At 38.9% G+C, this 16,676-nt stretch overlaps 1 protein-coding gene across 1 annotated transcript in view; it reads left to right on the forward strand.

The window, feature by feature from the left end:
- LOC106536019 (CUGBP Elav-like family member 3) overlaps positions 1-16,676 on the forward strand; it is a gene marked incomplete at its 5' end in the record, with an annotated part of 31,387 nt that overhangs the window by 11,992 nt on the left and 2,719 nt on the right. The window contains 10 exon segments of the mRNA XM_014033188.1: positions 5,516-5,564; positions 7,459-7,587; positions 9,755-9,834; positions 11,103-11,246; positions 12,647-12,791; positions 14,027-14,176; positions 14,316-14,375; positions 14,565-14,669; positions 15,164-15,307; positions 16,443-16,575. Coding sequence (XP_013888642.1) covers positions 5,516-5,564; positions 7,459-7,587; positions 9,755-9,834; positions 11,103-11,246; positions 12,647-12,791; positions 14,027-14,176; positions 14,316-14,375; positions 14,565-14,669; positions 15,164-15,307; positions 16,443-16,570 — 1,134 coding nt within the window.

Raw genomic sequence — 16,676 nt, forward strand, 5'->3', positions numbered from 1 at the left:
CATATGTTTCTGTAAAAAAAAAACAAAGTGATCACAACTCCTCTGTGAGCATCACGGCTCGGGCGTGGTTTACCGGGAGGGGGGTCACGCTCTGTACCGAAGCTGTAATTTGATTGGATAATCTATGAATTTAATATCTCATAATCCCCGTCAAATCCCTGTGCGGGATCACGGGGGAAGAAAACACGATGTGCGCTCGGGAGGAGGGGGCCGGGCACCGAGTGTTTTATTTAGAGGAACGTAACGTGACGTGGGGGCGGACGTGGAGGGGGGGAGAGGAAAGAAGTCAAACAGCCACAAACCCGTTGGTGTGATGGTTTTTGATCAGGCAGGTCTGGCCTGTGTGCTGCTGTGTTTTTGTAAACAAGCCGAGGGGAGGGGGGGAGGAGGAGGAGGAGGGGAGCAACAGGAGGAGGAGGGGGAGGGAGAGAGCAAATTACTGTAAAGTGTGTGTTAGCGGTGGAGGCTTAGAGGGAGATTTTTTTCTCTCCCGTCTTTCTGCCTCTGCTCTCGAGGTTCAACAGGCAGATGCTCCCTCCATCCTTTGCCCTTTTTCTTCTTTTCCTAACGTTTCTCCTTCCTGCCTCTCAAACTCCATCCATCTCCTGACCCCAGCTCGCCCTTTGTCCTTCTCATCGTGTTTTTTTTTCTTCCTCCCCCCATTTTCGTACGTCTCTTGTTGCTCGGGGTAACCCTGTTTACCTGATGCGAAGCCTCTCTCATCCCCGGGGTTGTCATGACGATGGCCGTGCGTGCGGCCCCTCGTCAGAGCGGCGGGAGCGGTTGCCGTGCCGATCTGAAGTGGCACAGCCTCCGTGGCCTCCACTCCTCACCGTTTTCCTCTCTTGTATATTCTAATTCCAATCTTCCGAGCCATCTGCTGCGCCTCTTCTTATCGCCACGGCCTCGGCCGCCACCGTTGATCCGCCTGAAATGTGGGCCACGTTTGTTTTAGGCTTTTAAAAACAGAAGAAGAAAAATCACTGATGATGAAACAATTAAGAAACTAATATTAAGTTCTTTTTTCTACTGAAGTGATAAAAAACAAAAAGATACAAAGAAATATAGAAGTAAAAAAAAAAAACAAAAGAAGAGGGAGAAAAACAGCATCCATCAAAGTTGCTGTGAAAACTGCTGCCATGATATTTTACTTTGGTCTGATTGAACTTTAGCAAAATCTAAGATCATCTGGTTCCATTTTGAAAGCATGTCTTTTGTAATAGTTTAAAAAAACATTTATTAAATGTTGTATTTGTTTGCTGGAAGCCACCATCGTTGCTTTTGTTAAAGCGAATATTCCTACAAATTCACAAGGTGGAATAAAAAATATTCTAATGCAGGGCTGTTCATCTAAATTTAGTTAATGCAGACCAGCGGTTAGGGGCCGAACGTCCAAGAATTAAAGTCATTATGTAAAAAAAGCAAGTATTACAAATATCTGTTACCTTTGAAATAGTTTGTTTTGCTGCATTTAATCATGATTACAACATACAGAACTCTAAAAAAGTAGTGATAATTAAACAATATCAAAAACAAAAAGAACTAATTATGCCTCATAGTTAACACAAATAATATTTTGACATCGCTGACTTCCCAAATTTTTAAACCAATTTCATTTTCACTTTCATAGCTTTATCTTCAACTGCTTGTAGTTTTAACTGTCTTAGATATTCATAGAATTTTTTTTTACCAGCTTCTGACGTTTCTGTATATACTAAACATGTCTATGTTTAACTAAAACAACTAGTAATTAAAGTAGAAAACTGGGGGTTTGGGCTTAAGAGATGAATGAACCAATTGGCGGGCCACATTTTGGTCCCGCAGGCCGCCAGTTGAATAGCCCTGTCCTAATATTTAGGTAATTTGTCATAGTACACGTGATTTTTACCCATTTTGAGGCTGACAAAGTGAAAGAGGAAGTGACTAAGGAACTCTTTAAAAGGGGACACTTCCTGGTCTTTGTTTACTGAAACAATATTATTTGAACTGTGAGACTTTTTCATTTCTAAACTTAAAATAATCATGTGGTTCATGAGATTTTTTGCTAACAGACAAACCACCTGGCACTTTATCACCTGTCTTTCATATTAGTGGGTAAATAAGTCATATTTACAGGAAGTTTTTTATGCTTTTAACAGTGGTGGGCAGCACTAATCTAAATATTTGTTGCACTAACCATAAAGCACTAACTCAAATATTTCGGTCCCCTAACTCTAAAGCACTAATGCACTGAAAAGTTTTAGCAAAAGCTAATTGTGAAGCACTAATATAATCCAGTTGACACATGAAACATTCTTCAGTCAACATGAGACAATATTTACTGTGTGCAGAATATTGTCACTTAGTGCCCTTGGCGGGCCAAATGGGAGTCACCCGCAGACCACATTTGGCCCGCGGGCCTTGAGTTTGTTACATGACCTTGTAGATAAGCGACATGCATATGAACAAATGTATGACAGCTTTCATCCTCAGCTGTGAACAATAATGTTGATCAATGACATTTAAAGACCTCAGCTAATCCACTAATGAATTAAAAAAATAGCAAAAGCCCTAAAGCACTAATCAGGAAATTAGTTCCCCTATTAGTGCTTCAGGGTAGCTGTGCCCACCGATGGATTTTAACTTTTAGATCTAGTCAGGATGAATGACCAAACTTTCACAATAATTGTAACAAAAAGTTAACTGGATGCAGGGGCGGGCCCCCAGTCTGATTGGAGGACGGCCTCTCCATCACCGTATTAATTGTTGCGATCAATTGGCCTCCCTCGATGAGGAGCTGCAGCAGGTGACGCTGGCTCCATCACCCGGGCCGGGTCAGCGCAGTTGGCAGCTCAGAGGTGTTTGCTCATGCGGGTCCCGCCGGCGCCGATCGATAGAGCCTCCCGGTGACCGATCACAGCGGATCAATGGGTGACACGGGATCAGTGACTGGCTGAAATGTCACCAGCTCCATAATTAAGACCTTCATTAAGCCACAGTTAACAGACTGCCACTCTGCTTCTCTCACCTCGACTCCTCGCCCTCCTCCTTCGCCTGCACCCCCCCCCCTTTCTGTCCATATGCTCCTTCAATCCCTCTCAATCCCACCCTGCTCTCCTTCCTGCCCTCTCTTGTTCGCTCTTTGTCTTACTCTTGTCCCCCGTTTTCACGCTCCGTACGTTTGAAGGACAAGCTGAAAAGAGTTTCACCAATTTCACGCAGGGCTTTAGCTAAAGAGTGTCGAGGTAAAGAAAAGGTGGCATTTCAGCAGCTTGGTTCTTGATGATGATGAATTATAAAAAGGTTACTTATTTGTCTGAAAGTTCATTCAGCGTTCACTCTATTGTTTCCTGTTTTTTATGTTTCCTTTCATTTTTTGCCATCTACCTCTTTCTGCATACATCATATCACCATGGTTCATATATCAAAACGTTCAGCTCAGTCAGGAGATGGCTGATTTAACTTTAGGTTTTTGTAACATTTATACATTTCCAATCATTTACCTTTATTTGGAAATAATTTCATGATGGAAATACAATTGATTTTCAAATAGTGTTCTCTTTAAAATTTACTTCAGATTGTAAGATGTGTTACTTTTTGCTCTTAGTTAGAGTCTTGATATTTTGGCTTTTAGCTACCATACTGCTACTTTCAGCTAGTCTTTGGCTTTTTTAAGCAAGAGTTTAGCCACTTTTAGCTTTTATCCTTTTGAAACTTTTGGCTTTTAGCTAGCCTTTGTCACTTTTAGCTTTAACTAGCATCTTGCTACTTGGAGCTTTCAGCTTCTGTTCAATATATTTATCCATAAACTAGCATTTTGCTTTTTGTAGCATTTAGCTTGTGTTTGAAACCTACTGGTATATCTATCAGCTAGCAGTTTGCAGCTTTTAGCTAGTTTTAAAACATTTACTATTAGCAAGCATTTTGCTTTTTATAGCATTTAGCTTGAGTTCAAAACATTTAGCTATTAGCAAGCATTTTGCTTTTTATAGCATTTAGCTTGAGTTCAAAACATTTAGCTATTAGCAAGCATTTTGCTTTTTACAGCATTTAGCTTGAGTTCAAAACATTTAACTATTAGCAAGCATTTAGCTTTTTACAGTATTTAGCTTGAGTTCAAAACATTTAACTATTAGCAAGCATTTTGCTTTTTACAGCATTTAGCTTGAGTTCAAAACATTTATCTATTAGCAAGCATTTTGTAGCATTTAACTTGTGTCAAGCATAATGCTTTCTGCAGCTTTGAGCTAGTGTTTGATATTCACATATTAACTAGCATTTTGCTTTTATATCAATTAGCTTGTGTTTGAAAAATTCAGCTATTAGCAAGCATTTTGCTTATTGTAGCATTTAGCTAGAGTTTGTAACATTTAGCTATTGACTAACATTTTGATACTTGTCGCTAAGGCTGCACAATATATCACAAATTTATTGTCATCGCGATAACAGCCAATGCAATATATGCATATCGCAAAAAATCCATAAATTACAATTAATGATTGCTCCAATATTTGAATTTATGTGGTTTGTCAGTCTGGTAAACAAAATGGACCAGAGAAACAACTTCAAATCATAATCACTCCATCATGTTGTAATGGAAATTATGTATTAGTTGTCTTTTGCTCTGAACCCAGAGCAGAAAAACATCAACACTGCATACTTGAGTATTTTTTGATATATCGCAAGGCATATCGTCATCGCAACATTAAACACTGTTATCGCACATCGCAGGTGTTCTTGATATTGTGTAGCCCTACTTGTTGCTTTCATCTGATGTTTGATACATTTAGCTATTAGCCAGCTTTTGCTTTTGTAGCTTTTAGCTAGTGTTTGAAATATTTAGTCATTAACCAGCATTTTGATACTTTTGGTTTGTAGTTTTTGCTCATTTTAGCTTATAGCTGCGTTTCTGCTTCCTGGCTTTAACAGCTGTGTTTCAGCTTCAGCAGGGTTCAGCATTCTCTGTGTGTTTTACACAGAAAACAGTTTCTTTAGATCACGTCAGTGTTTGGTGGATCCTCATTGTTCTCTTTCTGTAGATCTCTGCCTCTCTGTCAGACTCAGAGTCTCTCTCTGTATTCTGATGCTGCCTGCTCCTTTAATCCAGATTAGCTGGCGAGTGTTCTTAATCTTATCACTTCTCCAATCCCGCGTGGGTGTGTGCTTTTCCTGGTTTTTGTGCGACGGGGGCAGAGAGGGAACGGTAGCAGATTCAGAGAGAGGCTCGAGGCGGGGGGGAGCGGCTGGCAGAGGGGGGCTGCGTGGCACTGCTAATGTAACATGACACATATCTGTGTCAGCTGTGGTCAGATAGAGAAGTGGTGAGAGGAAAAAAAGGAAACAAGGAACATCTGTGTGTAAATAATGCAAACACACAAACCTCCGTACACACACAGAAATGTCACAACAATGTCAGCTCTAAATGACTGACACAAAGTATGAAAACAGAGATATTTTCTTAACGTTTAATTCATGTGTCCTTTCTGTGCCGTATTCAAACTGACTGTTTTGTGTTGTATTATTTTTTTTCTTCCAGATGAACCGTCCAATCCAAGTGAAGCCAGCGGACAGCGAGAGCAGGGGGGGTAAGAGAGACCTGTACCCTCTCAGAAATGCATCATCTTCTGCAAATGATCAAAAATATGTCATTTTAAATGAGTGCAAGTCTTAGTGAAATCAGATGATGCTCAGAAAAAGCACAAAAAAACATTCAAGATTTTAGCTTTTAGAACTGTGTTTCATCACTTTGTCTTTTAAAATAAAACACTATAATCTGTTTGTGAAGCAAGTCCATGTCCGCGTTAAGTACAAAGCTCTTTGACAACTTAACACAAGAGCAACATCAAACACACATAAGGAAGCAGACTATCTGCTTTAGGTTTTAGCGCAAAAAAAACCCCACTAAAACTCCTAAAAATATATTTTACTTCCAATATATTAAAAAGATGTAAGGGTATAAAACTTTTAGCTTTCTATTGTATGTTAAAGTGCCTGTGACATACATATCTTTCAAATAAATAAAGTCAAAGAAATTGTTTTTATATTTAAGAAACACAGGATTTTATCCATTTTGTCACATAACTACCATGTGTTCTTAGGAACTTGGCTTAGCCAAAGTGAAACAGGAAGTGACATCAAAGGGTAACTCAAGAAAAAGAAACACTCTCTGGTCATTGTTATTTGAACTGACTCCTTCATTTCTCCCTGATAGTGACTCAAAATAATGTAAAGAAACATCAGATTCTTTTCTACAGTCTGTGTCGTCGGCTGTTAAAAGCTCTGTGCACATTCAAACGTTCCCCTTTGACATCACTTCCTGTTACTTCACATGTGAATATCTCAACAACTGTTCATCTCAGCAGCATGACATTTATTTTGCAATGTGTTATCAACGCTGTCTTTCCAAAAATGCATTCATAATTTTTTTTACAAAAATTTGAAGTCACAAGCACATTAATGCCCCAACATTCTTAAAACCTCTGAAAAGACCGTTTAATGTTCCCGTGTTTTTAAAAATGATGACTTGACCTGATGCTTGAGTCTCATCAGGCTTGAAGGGTACAGAGAGAAAAAAAAAACATTTACCAGTGGCTCCAGAACTGACTGTAAGACACACATATGGTAACAGATGCGCAGGTTAAATCTGAACGTTGGCTTCTGACATCTGTGCTGATAACGGGCCTGATGGTCCCGCTCCTCATCAGCCGACGGTCTTTATGACCCCAGAACAGTTGTCCACCTCACCTCAGTTCACCTTAATGAGGCTCAGGCCCAAAAAGGGTCACCGTTGCTGAACGTTTAGTCACAATCATTGAGGTGGTGTCTTTAAATCCATCCACCCCTGTTTTTTTTATCCTAATTTGTAAAAAGCAAAACATCTATCATTTAAAAACAGCTTTTTAAAATCTGAGTTATAAACCTTTATGTAACTCCTAAGTTCAGATCATTTAAAAATCATTGTTTGTGTTTATATTTTACACAGCAGCTAAATGTTCTGTAGTCAACATGACTGTTTACAGATCAGCAGGCTTTCATTTTGTCACAGTGGATCAGCTACTAGCAGACATAAATTTACATTAATTTAACAATAATGGTTGCAAAACAATCTTTCTTATCAAACCACATTTTTATCTGCAGCGTCTCCGAGGTCTAAGCTCATCATCTCTGTCGTAAAGCTTTATAATGTTCCAGTCTGCAGGAATGCAATGATTTGTAGCATCCCAGTGTTCAGAAACGTTGGTTTTGATCCTCCAAAAACAGACGGAGCGACTTCTCAGTGGGTGACAAACCTTTGAGTCACCAGCAGACACTGTTTGTTCCTGTTGCTGCACTCTGCTGGCTCTCTGAAGTACAACAAGCTGCACGGTGACATGACACCCCCTCATTTCAACTCTGGGTTTTTGTCTCCTCTTCTGTAATCGTCCACACAACCCCTGCATCCCCCACCCCCCATCTTGGCGACCTTCCATTCCCCCCCAGAAGACAGGAAGCTGTTCGTGGGTATGCTGGGGAAGCAGCAGACAGACACGGACGTGAGGAAAATGTTCGAGCCGTTCGGCAGCATAGAGGAGTGCACGGTGCTGCGCGGGCCTGATGGTACCAGCAAAGGTAATATAGGTCAAATCACACCACTGTTTATCCAAAAGTGAAACTTGTGGAACTGGGAACAAAAAATAAATAAAACATATAAAAAAAGAAGTATAAAAGGCTTTACTCCACGTCCAACGTTTCAGACTTGTGTAAAAGTTTTAAAAGTTAGCTTCACTAATCACCAATAAACAAGAATCTTAGCTAAACAGTTAAAAAACATTTAAAATCAGTGGAAGCTAACGCTAACCGCTAAGAAGACTTTCACTGTGTGTCTTCATCTCTTTTGAGTTAAAGACTGGTGGGACTGATCCAAACCAGTGTTGCCAGATCTCGCGACAGAAACAAGCAACCAGCTCTATGAAAACGGGCCCAAAATAAGCCCAACTGTCAATTGTAACAGTACTGTATAAACGTATACATTTATTATTGCATTATACATAAGCAACAGCAAAATTATGATAAAAATGACCATAAAAATGAACAACTTTTTAATGGTTTAAATAATTTAAACTCTTTTAATAACATATACTTACATGACGTTTCCCCGTCACTCTGGGCTCTGGTGTTTGAAGTTGGCCGACTCAACTCGGGCGGGAGCGACAACCAGGAAACGGGGGAATCGGAGGAACAAACCCACTAAACCTTGTGTTCTGCTTCAACAGGAGCAGAGTTAAGCATTTCATTCGCAAAGAAAGAAAGAAAAGCCCAAAATAAGCAACTCACGTTCAAAAATAAGCCCAAAAAACTGCAACCCGTGACTCACGGAATTTACAAGCGACTTTAGAAAAAAAGCCCAAAGTCGCTAATAAGCGGACCTGGCAACACTGATCCAAACCTGTTAGTTTTCTGTTGGTTTAATTTGGAAGTGGGCGGGATCATCTGTGGCAAATCGGCCAATCCAAACCAGAGTTGTGATACTTCCAATTTACCCCTTTTAGATAAAAGCATTTCTTTGATCGGGTTTGAATTTTTATAAATACTGTCTGTCTGAAGTTAGTCCAACAACAAATATATCCTCTACTGTATTTTATACGTAGTAATTTTTTGTATTCGTTCTTTAAATATTGATAAATGTTATTTATTTTTGCTGCTCTTAGTTTGAAATTTAGCCGCTAAAGATGCTACATGCTACACACGCAGTGCCTGTCACGCCAAGCACTGCATGCAAGAGGGGATAGTTTTGATTTAATTCAGGATAATTGGCATAAAAGTTGAAGTTGTACACCTGTGAATTTTTTAATGAGAAGCTAGTTCTGCTATTAGCGGATTAGCGAAACTGTGCCTACCACTGCAATGTCATTTACCTATAAAGTGACATTAAACACTCCGATATATTCTGAAGTGTAAAACCACAATTTTATGTCTTTATGACCATTAATGGATAATTCTCAGCTACTACCACAACAAATTTTCACCCATTGTCTGTACAGTTGAGTTAATTCTAGCCATTTTTGTGTTTGCTAGGTAGAACTAGGAGTGACCTCCAAAAGTTGATGTATATTTGATGATAATTTCCTGAAAATTTCACTAAAATCCATCCTGTGGTTCTTGAAATAATTTGATAACAGGCACAGAATTAAATACAGTTCTAGACAAACACTTTATTAACTTCTTATTTGAGCAGCAGGGGATTTTAACTAATTAATTTAGTAATGTAAGGGTACAAAATTCCCAACTTTATGACAAATATTTGGTTAAATGCTCTAATAGGGAGTGATTATACCCGGCCTGCAGGTGGTGATAATGAAGGTGTTATTGACTTTGTTTAACCGCTTGAAACCCTGAAAATGAAGCCCTGCAGCACATTAGTGCCACGTGATATAAATGACTGCTCCCGCTAACAACAATGCTAACGATATTTGTTGTGTAAATCAAAGTCCAGCGGCAGCTCAAACACAGATGCTGGATGCCCCCCCTCCTGCACGTTTGTTGCACGAGGCATGACTAACAGTGCAATAGGTTTTATGGGTCATGGCTAATGATGCGTTTGTGGTTTATGGGTTATGATTGATGAAGCCGGGGGTGTGGACCATGTTTAACGATGCCACAGTAACCGATGGAGCACTGGATGTAAGACAGCATCTAATGTATTTTTAAAGGGAAGTAGTTGTGATCCTGTGAGTCTTCATGTGTGTGTGTGTGTGTGTGTGTGAGGCTGTGTTTAATGGTGTGTCATTTCATGCAGGGTGTGCATTTGTAAAGTTCCAGAGCAACGCAGAGGCCCAGGCTGCCATCAACGCTCTGCACGGGAGTCGCACTTTACCTGTAAGTTCACCGTACACAGATGCTTTGTTGCACAAACACACACACACACACACACACACACACACACACGTTTATATATCAAAGACACTCAGATGCCCCAAATTCAGTCATTTACATACTCGACGTGGTGACTCAGACGTTAGTCACTTCTCACTTTGTCCCCCTCCTCCACACAAACACACACAAACAGAAAAGGACATTCATTTTTTTAAAAATATGTATTTCTGTTTGTAGTTTGTTTTAATTCAGTTTGACTGAAATAAAACGGAACAAAAAATGAATTTTCACAAAAACATGCACAGTGAATACTGAGGCCTGGATAGCTTTGCTGATATTTGCCAAAGAAGCTGACCCTAACTTATTAAAGCTAAAATAACAAAAGTAAGTGTTTCAAAATGCTAACTAAAAAACTAAAAGTAGATAAATTGTAGCTTAATGCTACCTGAAATCTAGAAGAAGCAAAAGCCTTGCTAAATGTAGAAAACAGCTAGCTAAAAACTAAAATAGAAAATGCTAGATAAAAGTAGCATAAGGCTAGCTGAAAGATAAACATAGCAAAAGGCTTTATTATTATTATTATTATTATTATTATTATTTTGTTTAGCAAAAGGCTTACTAAAAGCAGCAAAAAATAGCTAAAAGCAAGTACCAAAATTGTTGCTAAAAGCTAGAGGTAACAAGCCGCTAAATGGAAGATAAAATAAATTGTAATATATTGTAACATATGTAGAAAATATTTATAAAAATTTTAATATTTTGAAAAAATAAAAATCACAAAAAAAGCATCTACAGTGTGTACTGAATGAAAAAAGATTTTAATACACGAATAGCTAAAATAGTTTGATTTAAAAAATGTAAAGACTAAAACAGGAAATCAACAATAAATTCCTCAGACAAACGTTACATTATGAATGTGAGGTTTTTATCGTCATGGATTTTTCAACGCACATGCAGCTTCTTTAGAAAGCAAAGCAGCTGATTATAGATTTGAAATGTCGATATGATGAAACACACATTTTATTTATTGATCGTTTCATACCTCTGTTCCATGAAGAACACATATTCTGCCCTTTGTGTTTGCTTTCAAGCTAAAGAAAAATGCGTCAGCCTCTATGGACCAGCTTGAACAGATTTACTAGTACTAGTAACCTCACTGAATTTTACATGAAGCAGTTGTCTTGACTTATTTCCTGTAACACAGATAATAATCTACCCTAATGTTTGTTCTGTTGTGCAGTGAGAGTTGTGTGTGTTTGTGTCCTCCACAGGGCGCCTCGTCCAGCCTGGTGGTGAAGTTTGCAGACTCGGAGAAGGAGCGAGGGCTCCGGCGGATGCAGCAGGTGGCCTCTCAGCTGGGAGTCATCAGTCCCATGACCCTGCATCTCGGGGCTTACAACGCCTACACACAGGCCGTGAGGGACACACAAACACAATGCTTAAGAAACAAACTTAGCCTTCCGTCTTTAGCTTGTGATGACTCAGACTCAACATTAGGTCTTATTTGATTTTCTGGAGGGTCAACCAGACAGAGATCCTGAACTCTTCCTGATTTGTGAACAGCCTAATGGGAAACATCCTGTGTAACGTTATCCCTCTGAGTGCATACTAATTCTCTGTAAGAGCATTTAAATGATAATTGGAAGCATATTCATTCGTCAAATTAAAAACATTGCTTAATGTTTTGCTTAAATAAGAAAGAAGTAAAAACTGATGACTGTGAACATGGTGTTGCTTAAAACAGGGGTTCTCAACCTTTTTGACCTCGGGGCCCAATTTATTGAACATAAAGTGGCACGAGGCCCAGTCACACATTACCAATGTACGGATCAAAATGATAATTATTCTAAAGCTTGGTTGAATTTTTATTGTATTTACATTATAACTAAATTAAATACACTTACAAGTAAGTGTATTTTAAGTACACTTAAAAGTAAAACTCCTGTCAAATATTCACAAGACGTGATCATGAAAAACAGTTTTTTTATATTGTAACCTGCCCATAACAATTATTTGAACAAACGGTCACATAAACAATAAAAAAAATAGACAATTCAGTAAATAAAATTGTGGGCATAAAATAAATAAATTGAAAATGTTTAAATGTTTCAAATACAAAAAATAACTGTAAAAATAAATTTTATAATGTACAAATGAAAATATAGCCTTTTTAAACTTTTGCGTGATAAAAACAGAAGCTGCTGTTCATATTAGTGACAAATAATAACAGTAACAACAGCTTTTTGACAAGTTTAAAGTTTCATTAAAATATATTTAAAATATTACAAAATAATTTGATAAAGTGCAGATTAAAATATAGCAGTGTCCGCAACTGTATTTGATAATGTTTTGAACTTTTGAAATACTGCATGACAGAAACAGAAGCTGCACTTCATATTAGTGACAAACTTTGGTGTTTTTTGATAAGTTACCTTCATTTTTGCTTCTAATTTTCTTTAAAATAAGTTTTTAAGGTTCTTCTTCTACATATTAAAAAGTTGTTAAACATCTGAGTGGTGCACTACTGCTACTAGTGGTGAGAGAGTGTATTGCATCTTATTCAAAATCAACGGGGTCTCATGGCCCTCTCCGGTCCAGGGTTAAAAACTGTTGTTCTTTTGAGGCCCTTAAGGTGCCGCGACCCATAGGTTAACAGTCTCTGGCTTAAAGCACAACTGTTAGCACTCAGAGTATGTGCTGATGTTGATTTTCAGCTACTAACTTGCAAAGTTTAGGCCCAAAATCAGCTAAATGGTTATAGCCATATTTGTGTTTGGTTTTTTTGAGTTTTCACCCTCTCTGTCTGCCCCGGCAGCTGATGCAGCAGCAGGCGTTGGTGGCTCAGTCGGCCTACCTCTCTCCCGTCGCCACGGTGGCGGCGGTGCAGATGCAGCAGCTCGCCGCGCTCAACCCCAGCAGTATCATCGCCACGCCGATTGCATCCATCACCCCGTCCTCAGGTAATGAGGGGCAGAGATGTCTGGCCCTGGCTGGCCTTAAATAGATTTCTGCTTGAAATATGAGGACAGACGCACAAGGAGAGCTGAACCCAGAAGGACATTCGTTTAGTTTAGGTTTTTTTTTTGGACGGGGGGGAGGGAGATTTTTAAAAAAATATTTGTTACCTTTTTACATGTATTTGAATGAGATGTTTAACAGTGAGGCATCACGCATGGTTAGAAGTAAGGCTTCTAACTGTACAGCTGAAATGAATGGTGTTTATGTAATTTTTAACAGAATGACATAAACAAACTCTTCGGTTTAAAATGGTTTAAAGTCAGCTCGATTGAAATGTGCTGTAGTGGAATACTAACCTCAAATAAGATCCTAAAATTAGTTGTTGCTCTAATAAATTTATTTTTTATTTTGTTTATTGTCCTTCAAATTCAGTATTTAAAACAACTGTCTGGATGCTGGGTCAGAGGCAGCATTTAAACAGTTATTTTCCTGTTTATAATTTATTTTGTACTTCTTTTTATATAAAATGATAATAAGATTATTTTTGTATCAAAATGTTCAACTCATTTAAGAATAGTGAGCTCCGACTTCAGATTTTTGTATTTGTCTCTTTTCTATCTACTGTTCTGCTACTTCTATAGCTACAGTTTGGTGCTTTTATTTTTTCTTATTTTTAATTGAATTTATTTATTACATCGACAGTGCATATTAATAACATTTCTGTAAATATTTTCACTCGCAGCCCCTAAAAGAATAAAAGTGAAACTGTAACTACAAAATAGCAATAAACTTAATAAAAATGCTATAATAAAATGCACATAAAAATAGACAAAGTTTAAGCTACAATTCTACTGATTTTAGCTATTGTTTTGCAACTTTTAGCTTTTAACTCCCATTTGCTTTTTTAAGCTTTCAGCTTTTGTTTAACTCATTTTAACTTGTAGGTACTGTTCTGCTAATTCTAGCGTTTAGCTAAATTTAAGCCTTTAGCTACCGTTCTGTTTGTTTTCAATAAAAAAAATAATAATTTCAGCTTCTAAACAAAGTTCATCCCAACATTCTTGTTACATTTTTGCAGAAAATGAATTTTTTTCATTCTCATTTTTTTCCCAGTTCATACATAAAATTAAACCAAATGTTTTGATTTGTCCATCATCCAAACAACAAGTTAAGCTGATCTAAAAACAAAATCCTTTTGTGCACAACAACACAGCTGCAACTGCAACTCTGTCTGCAGGTACCAGCACTCCTCCCTCCATCGCAGCCACACCTGTTCCTGCTCTGCCTCCACCCATCGCAGTGAACAGCTACCCCTCCGTGGCAGCGCCCCCTAATGGCCAGTCAGCTACAGACACTCTGTACACCAACGGAGTTCACACCTACCAAGGTACGGCCCTTCGGTTTCCCATAAATCACCCCCACAGAGTCTCAAGCTTCCGGCTGCCATGCTGGAGCACGTTAATGAGTCCTGAATGTCTTTTAGGATTTAATTAATCGTGCAATAATGTGTTTGTTGTGTGTCACAGCTCAGAGTCCAGTCCTGGATCCCCTGCAGCAAGCTTACACAGGCATGCAGCACTATACAGGTTAGCCCCATACGTTTCTACAAAAAAAGAGACTCAATATTACAAAATAAAAGCTAAATAAACGCTAATTTCTTGTAAATCCGTAGGTGGACTTAATGCTCTGTCTAATTAAAAATATTAAGATTTATTTTCAGCGGTCTGTCTGTCACACTGCGGCCCCCCAGCTCACCTGGTTTTCCTTTCTTACAGCTACTTACCCTGCAGCCTACAGCCTAGTGGGCCAGCCGTTCCCCCACCAGCCCACCCTGGTGGCTCAGCAGCCGCAGCAGCCGCAGCAGCTTCAGCAACGAGAAGGTAAACTAAAAAAAAAAAGGCAAGTGTAGCGGCCATTTTATCTTTGAGAAACATTCCAGTGGTTTTGTATGTTTGGAAACATTATTTTAAATCACATTTCAGACAAGAGAACTATTCTACAAACAGTGTGGTTGATTAAAATGTGATATTTTTGGTCAGACTAACAGGTGAGTTTTTCTCATTCTTGTATGATGTGGAAATATATATATTTTTACAGCTCTGCAACTTATTGAATTTCAAATGGATAAAAACATAAACTTCTGTTGTGCCATGTTGTTTTTTTTTACTTAAAGTTTAAATATCTTTAAAAACACATTGAAAAAGAAAAAATGTGACAGAAAAGTAGGAAAGCTGATCATTTTTAGATTGCACCTTCAAACTGAGGTAGTTCAAAGACCTATTGTTGTTTCTAACCTTTCCACAAAACCCCAGTTCAAGAGATGTGAACTGTCCCTTTAACCATCTTACAGCCCGTGTCTTGTCTTTGCTTCCAGGTCCTGAAGGCTGTAACATCTTCATCTACCACCTGCCGCAGGAGTTCACCGACTCAGAGATCCTGCAGATGTTCCTGCCCTTTGGAAACGTCATCTCCGCAAAGGTCTTCGTGGACCGAGCAACCAATCAGAGCAAATGTTTTGGTGAGTCATGGGCGGTTCTAGGGGCGGGGCCACAGGGGCGTTGGCCCCTGCGGAAATCTGATTGGCCCCCTGAAGTGCCCCTGTCCTGTCACTCATCTGTCCTTTGCCTGAGAGCAATGATGGTGGGTGCAGTTCCATGCCCAAACACTAGAGGTGTTAATGAGTCAAACTGTAAAGTCAGCATGAATCAGTCTTACAGAAGTCTTCTTCTCGTCTTTAAAAGACTTGAACAATTTTGCAAAAAAATATCTTTCAGCTGGCAGACAATAGCTGTGTTTCCATTGCAAATGTGTGCAAAATTTTGTCGATATTCTGTTAATGTCGAAAAAACACAGTTTCCCACTTGCAGTGTTTCCGTTAAGTAAGAAACGCTATTAAAGTCACTTGTGAATAGGTTTGTTCTCGCGATAAGTCATTACAAACATGGCGGCAACAGATGTAAACACATAGCATATTGCTACCACGACACTAGCGCTCATTATCAGCCATCAGAGGAGATGTCGGCGTCTTATCGAGGCTTTCTAGTGACAAGCTTTTTATACTTGGGAGTGGCTACGTATGCTGCGTTTTTGGGAAAATGTAGTCGGTAGGTTTAATATTTTCTTTTACTACTTTGGTGATTTCACTACTACTTTTACTTCCTGTTATCTTCTTCTTCGTCGTCTTTTTCGCCGGTAGGAACAGCTGGTTGTTGATCACGTGACTCCCGTGATGCGAAAAAAGTGTTTCCATTGCAGTTTTGCGAAATACATCAATTTCGATACGGCTGAAAAACCACCTCTTCCTTGCGCAAAACCATTTTTTCGAAAAAAATCTTTTTTAAATTGACATGTTTCCATTGAGCAAATTTATTTTCGAAATTCTAATTTGCAGATTTTCATGGTCAATGGAAACGCAGCTTATGACTTCATTTTCTCACACGCTTTGAGGATATTTTATCCATGTACAGTAAAAATGCATGTAAAATTCATGAGGAGTATTTAAGCTTTACTCGACCCCCTTAATGTCCCCTTACTCAGAAAAATCCGAGCTTCACCACTGTGGTGAATCTCAGAAAGCGACAATATGATGGTCGATGTCTGTGGATTTTGGCTCCTGTTATTAAGACGTCTCTCCCCCCCCCCCCCCCCCCCAGGTTTTGTGAGCTTCGATAACCCATCCAGCGCCCAGACTGCCATCCAGGCCATGAACGGCTTCCAGATCGGCATGAAGAGACTGAAGGTGCAGCTGAAGAGGCCTAAGGATGCCAACAGACCATACTAAAGGAGGTGAGTGACCGACACGTTAAACAAGACAGGATTGATTGATTGATTGATTGATTGGTTGGTTGGTTGGTTGGTTGATTGATTGATTGATTGATTGATTGATT

The sequence above is a fragment of the Austrofundulus limnaeus genome, unplaced genomic scaffold, assembly GCF_001266775.1.
Source record: "Austrofundulus limnaeus strain Quisiro unplaced genomic scaffold, Austrofundulus_limnaeus-1.0 Scaffold1658, whole genome shotgun sequence".
Lineage (NCBI taxonomy): Eukaryota > Metazoa > Chordata > Actinopteri > Cyprinodontiformes > Rivulidae > Austrofundulus > Austrofundulus limnaeus.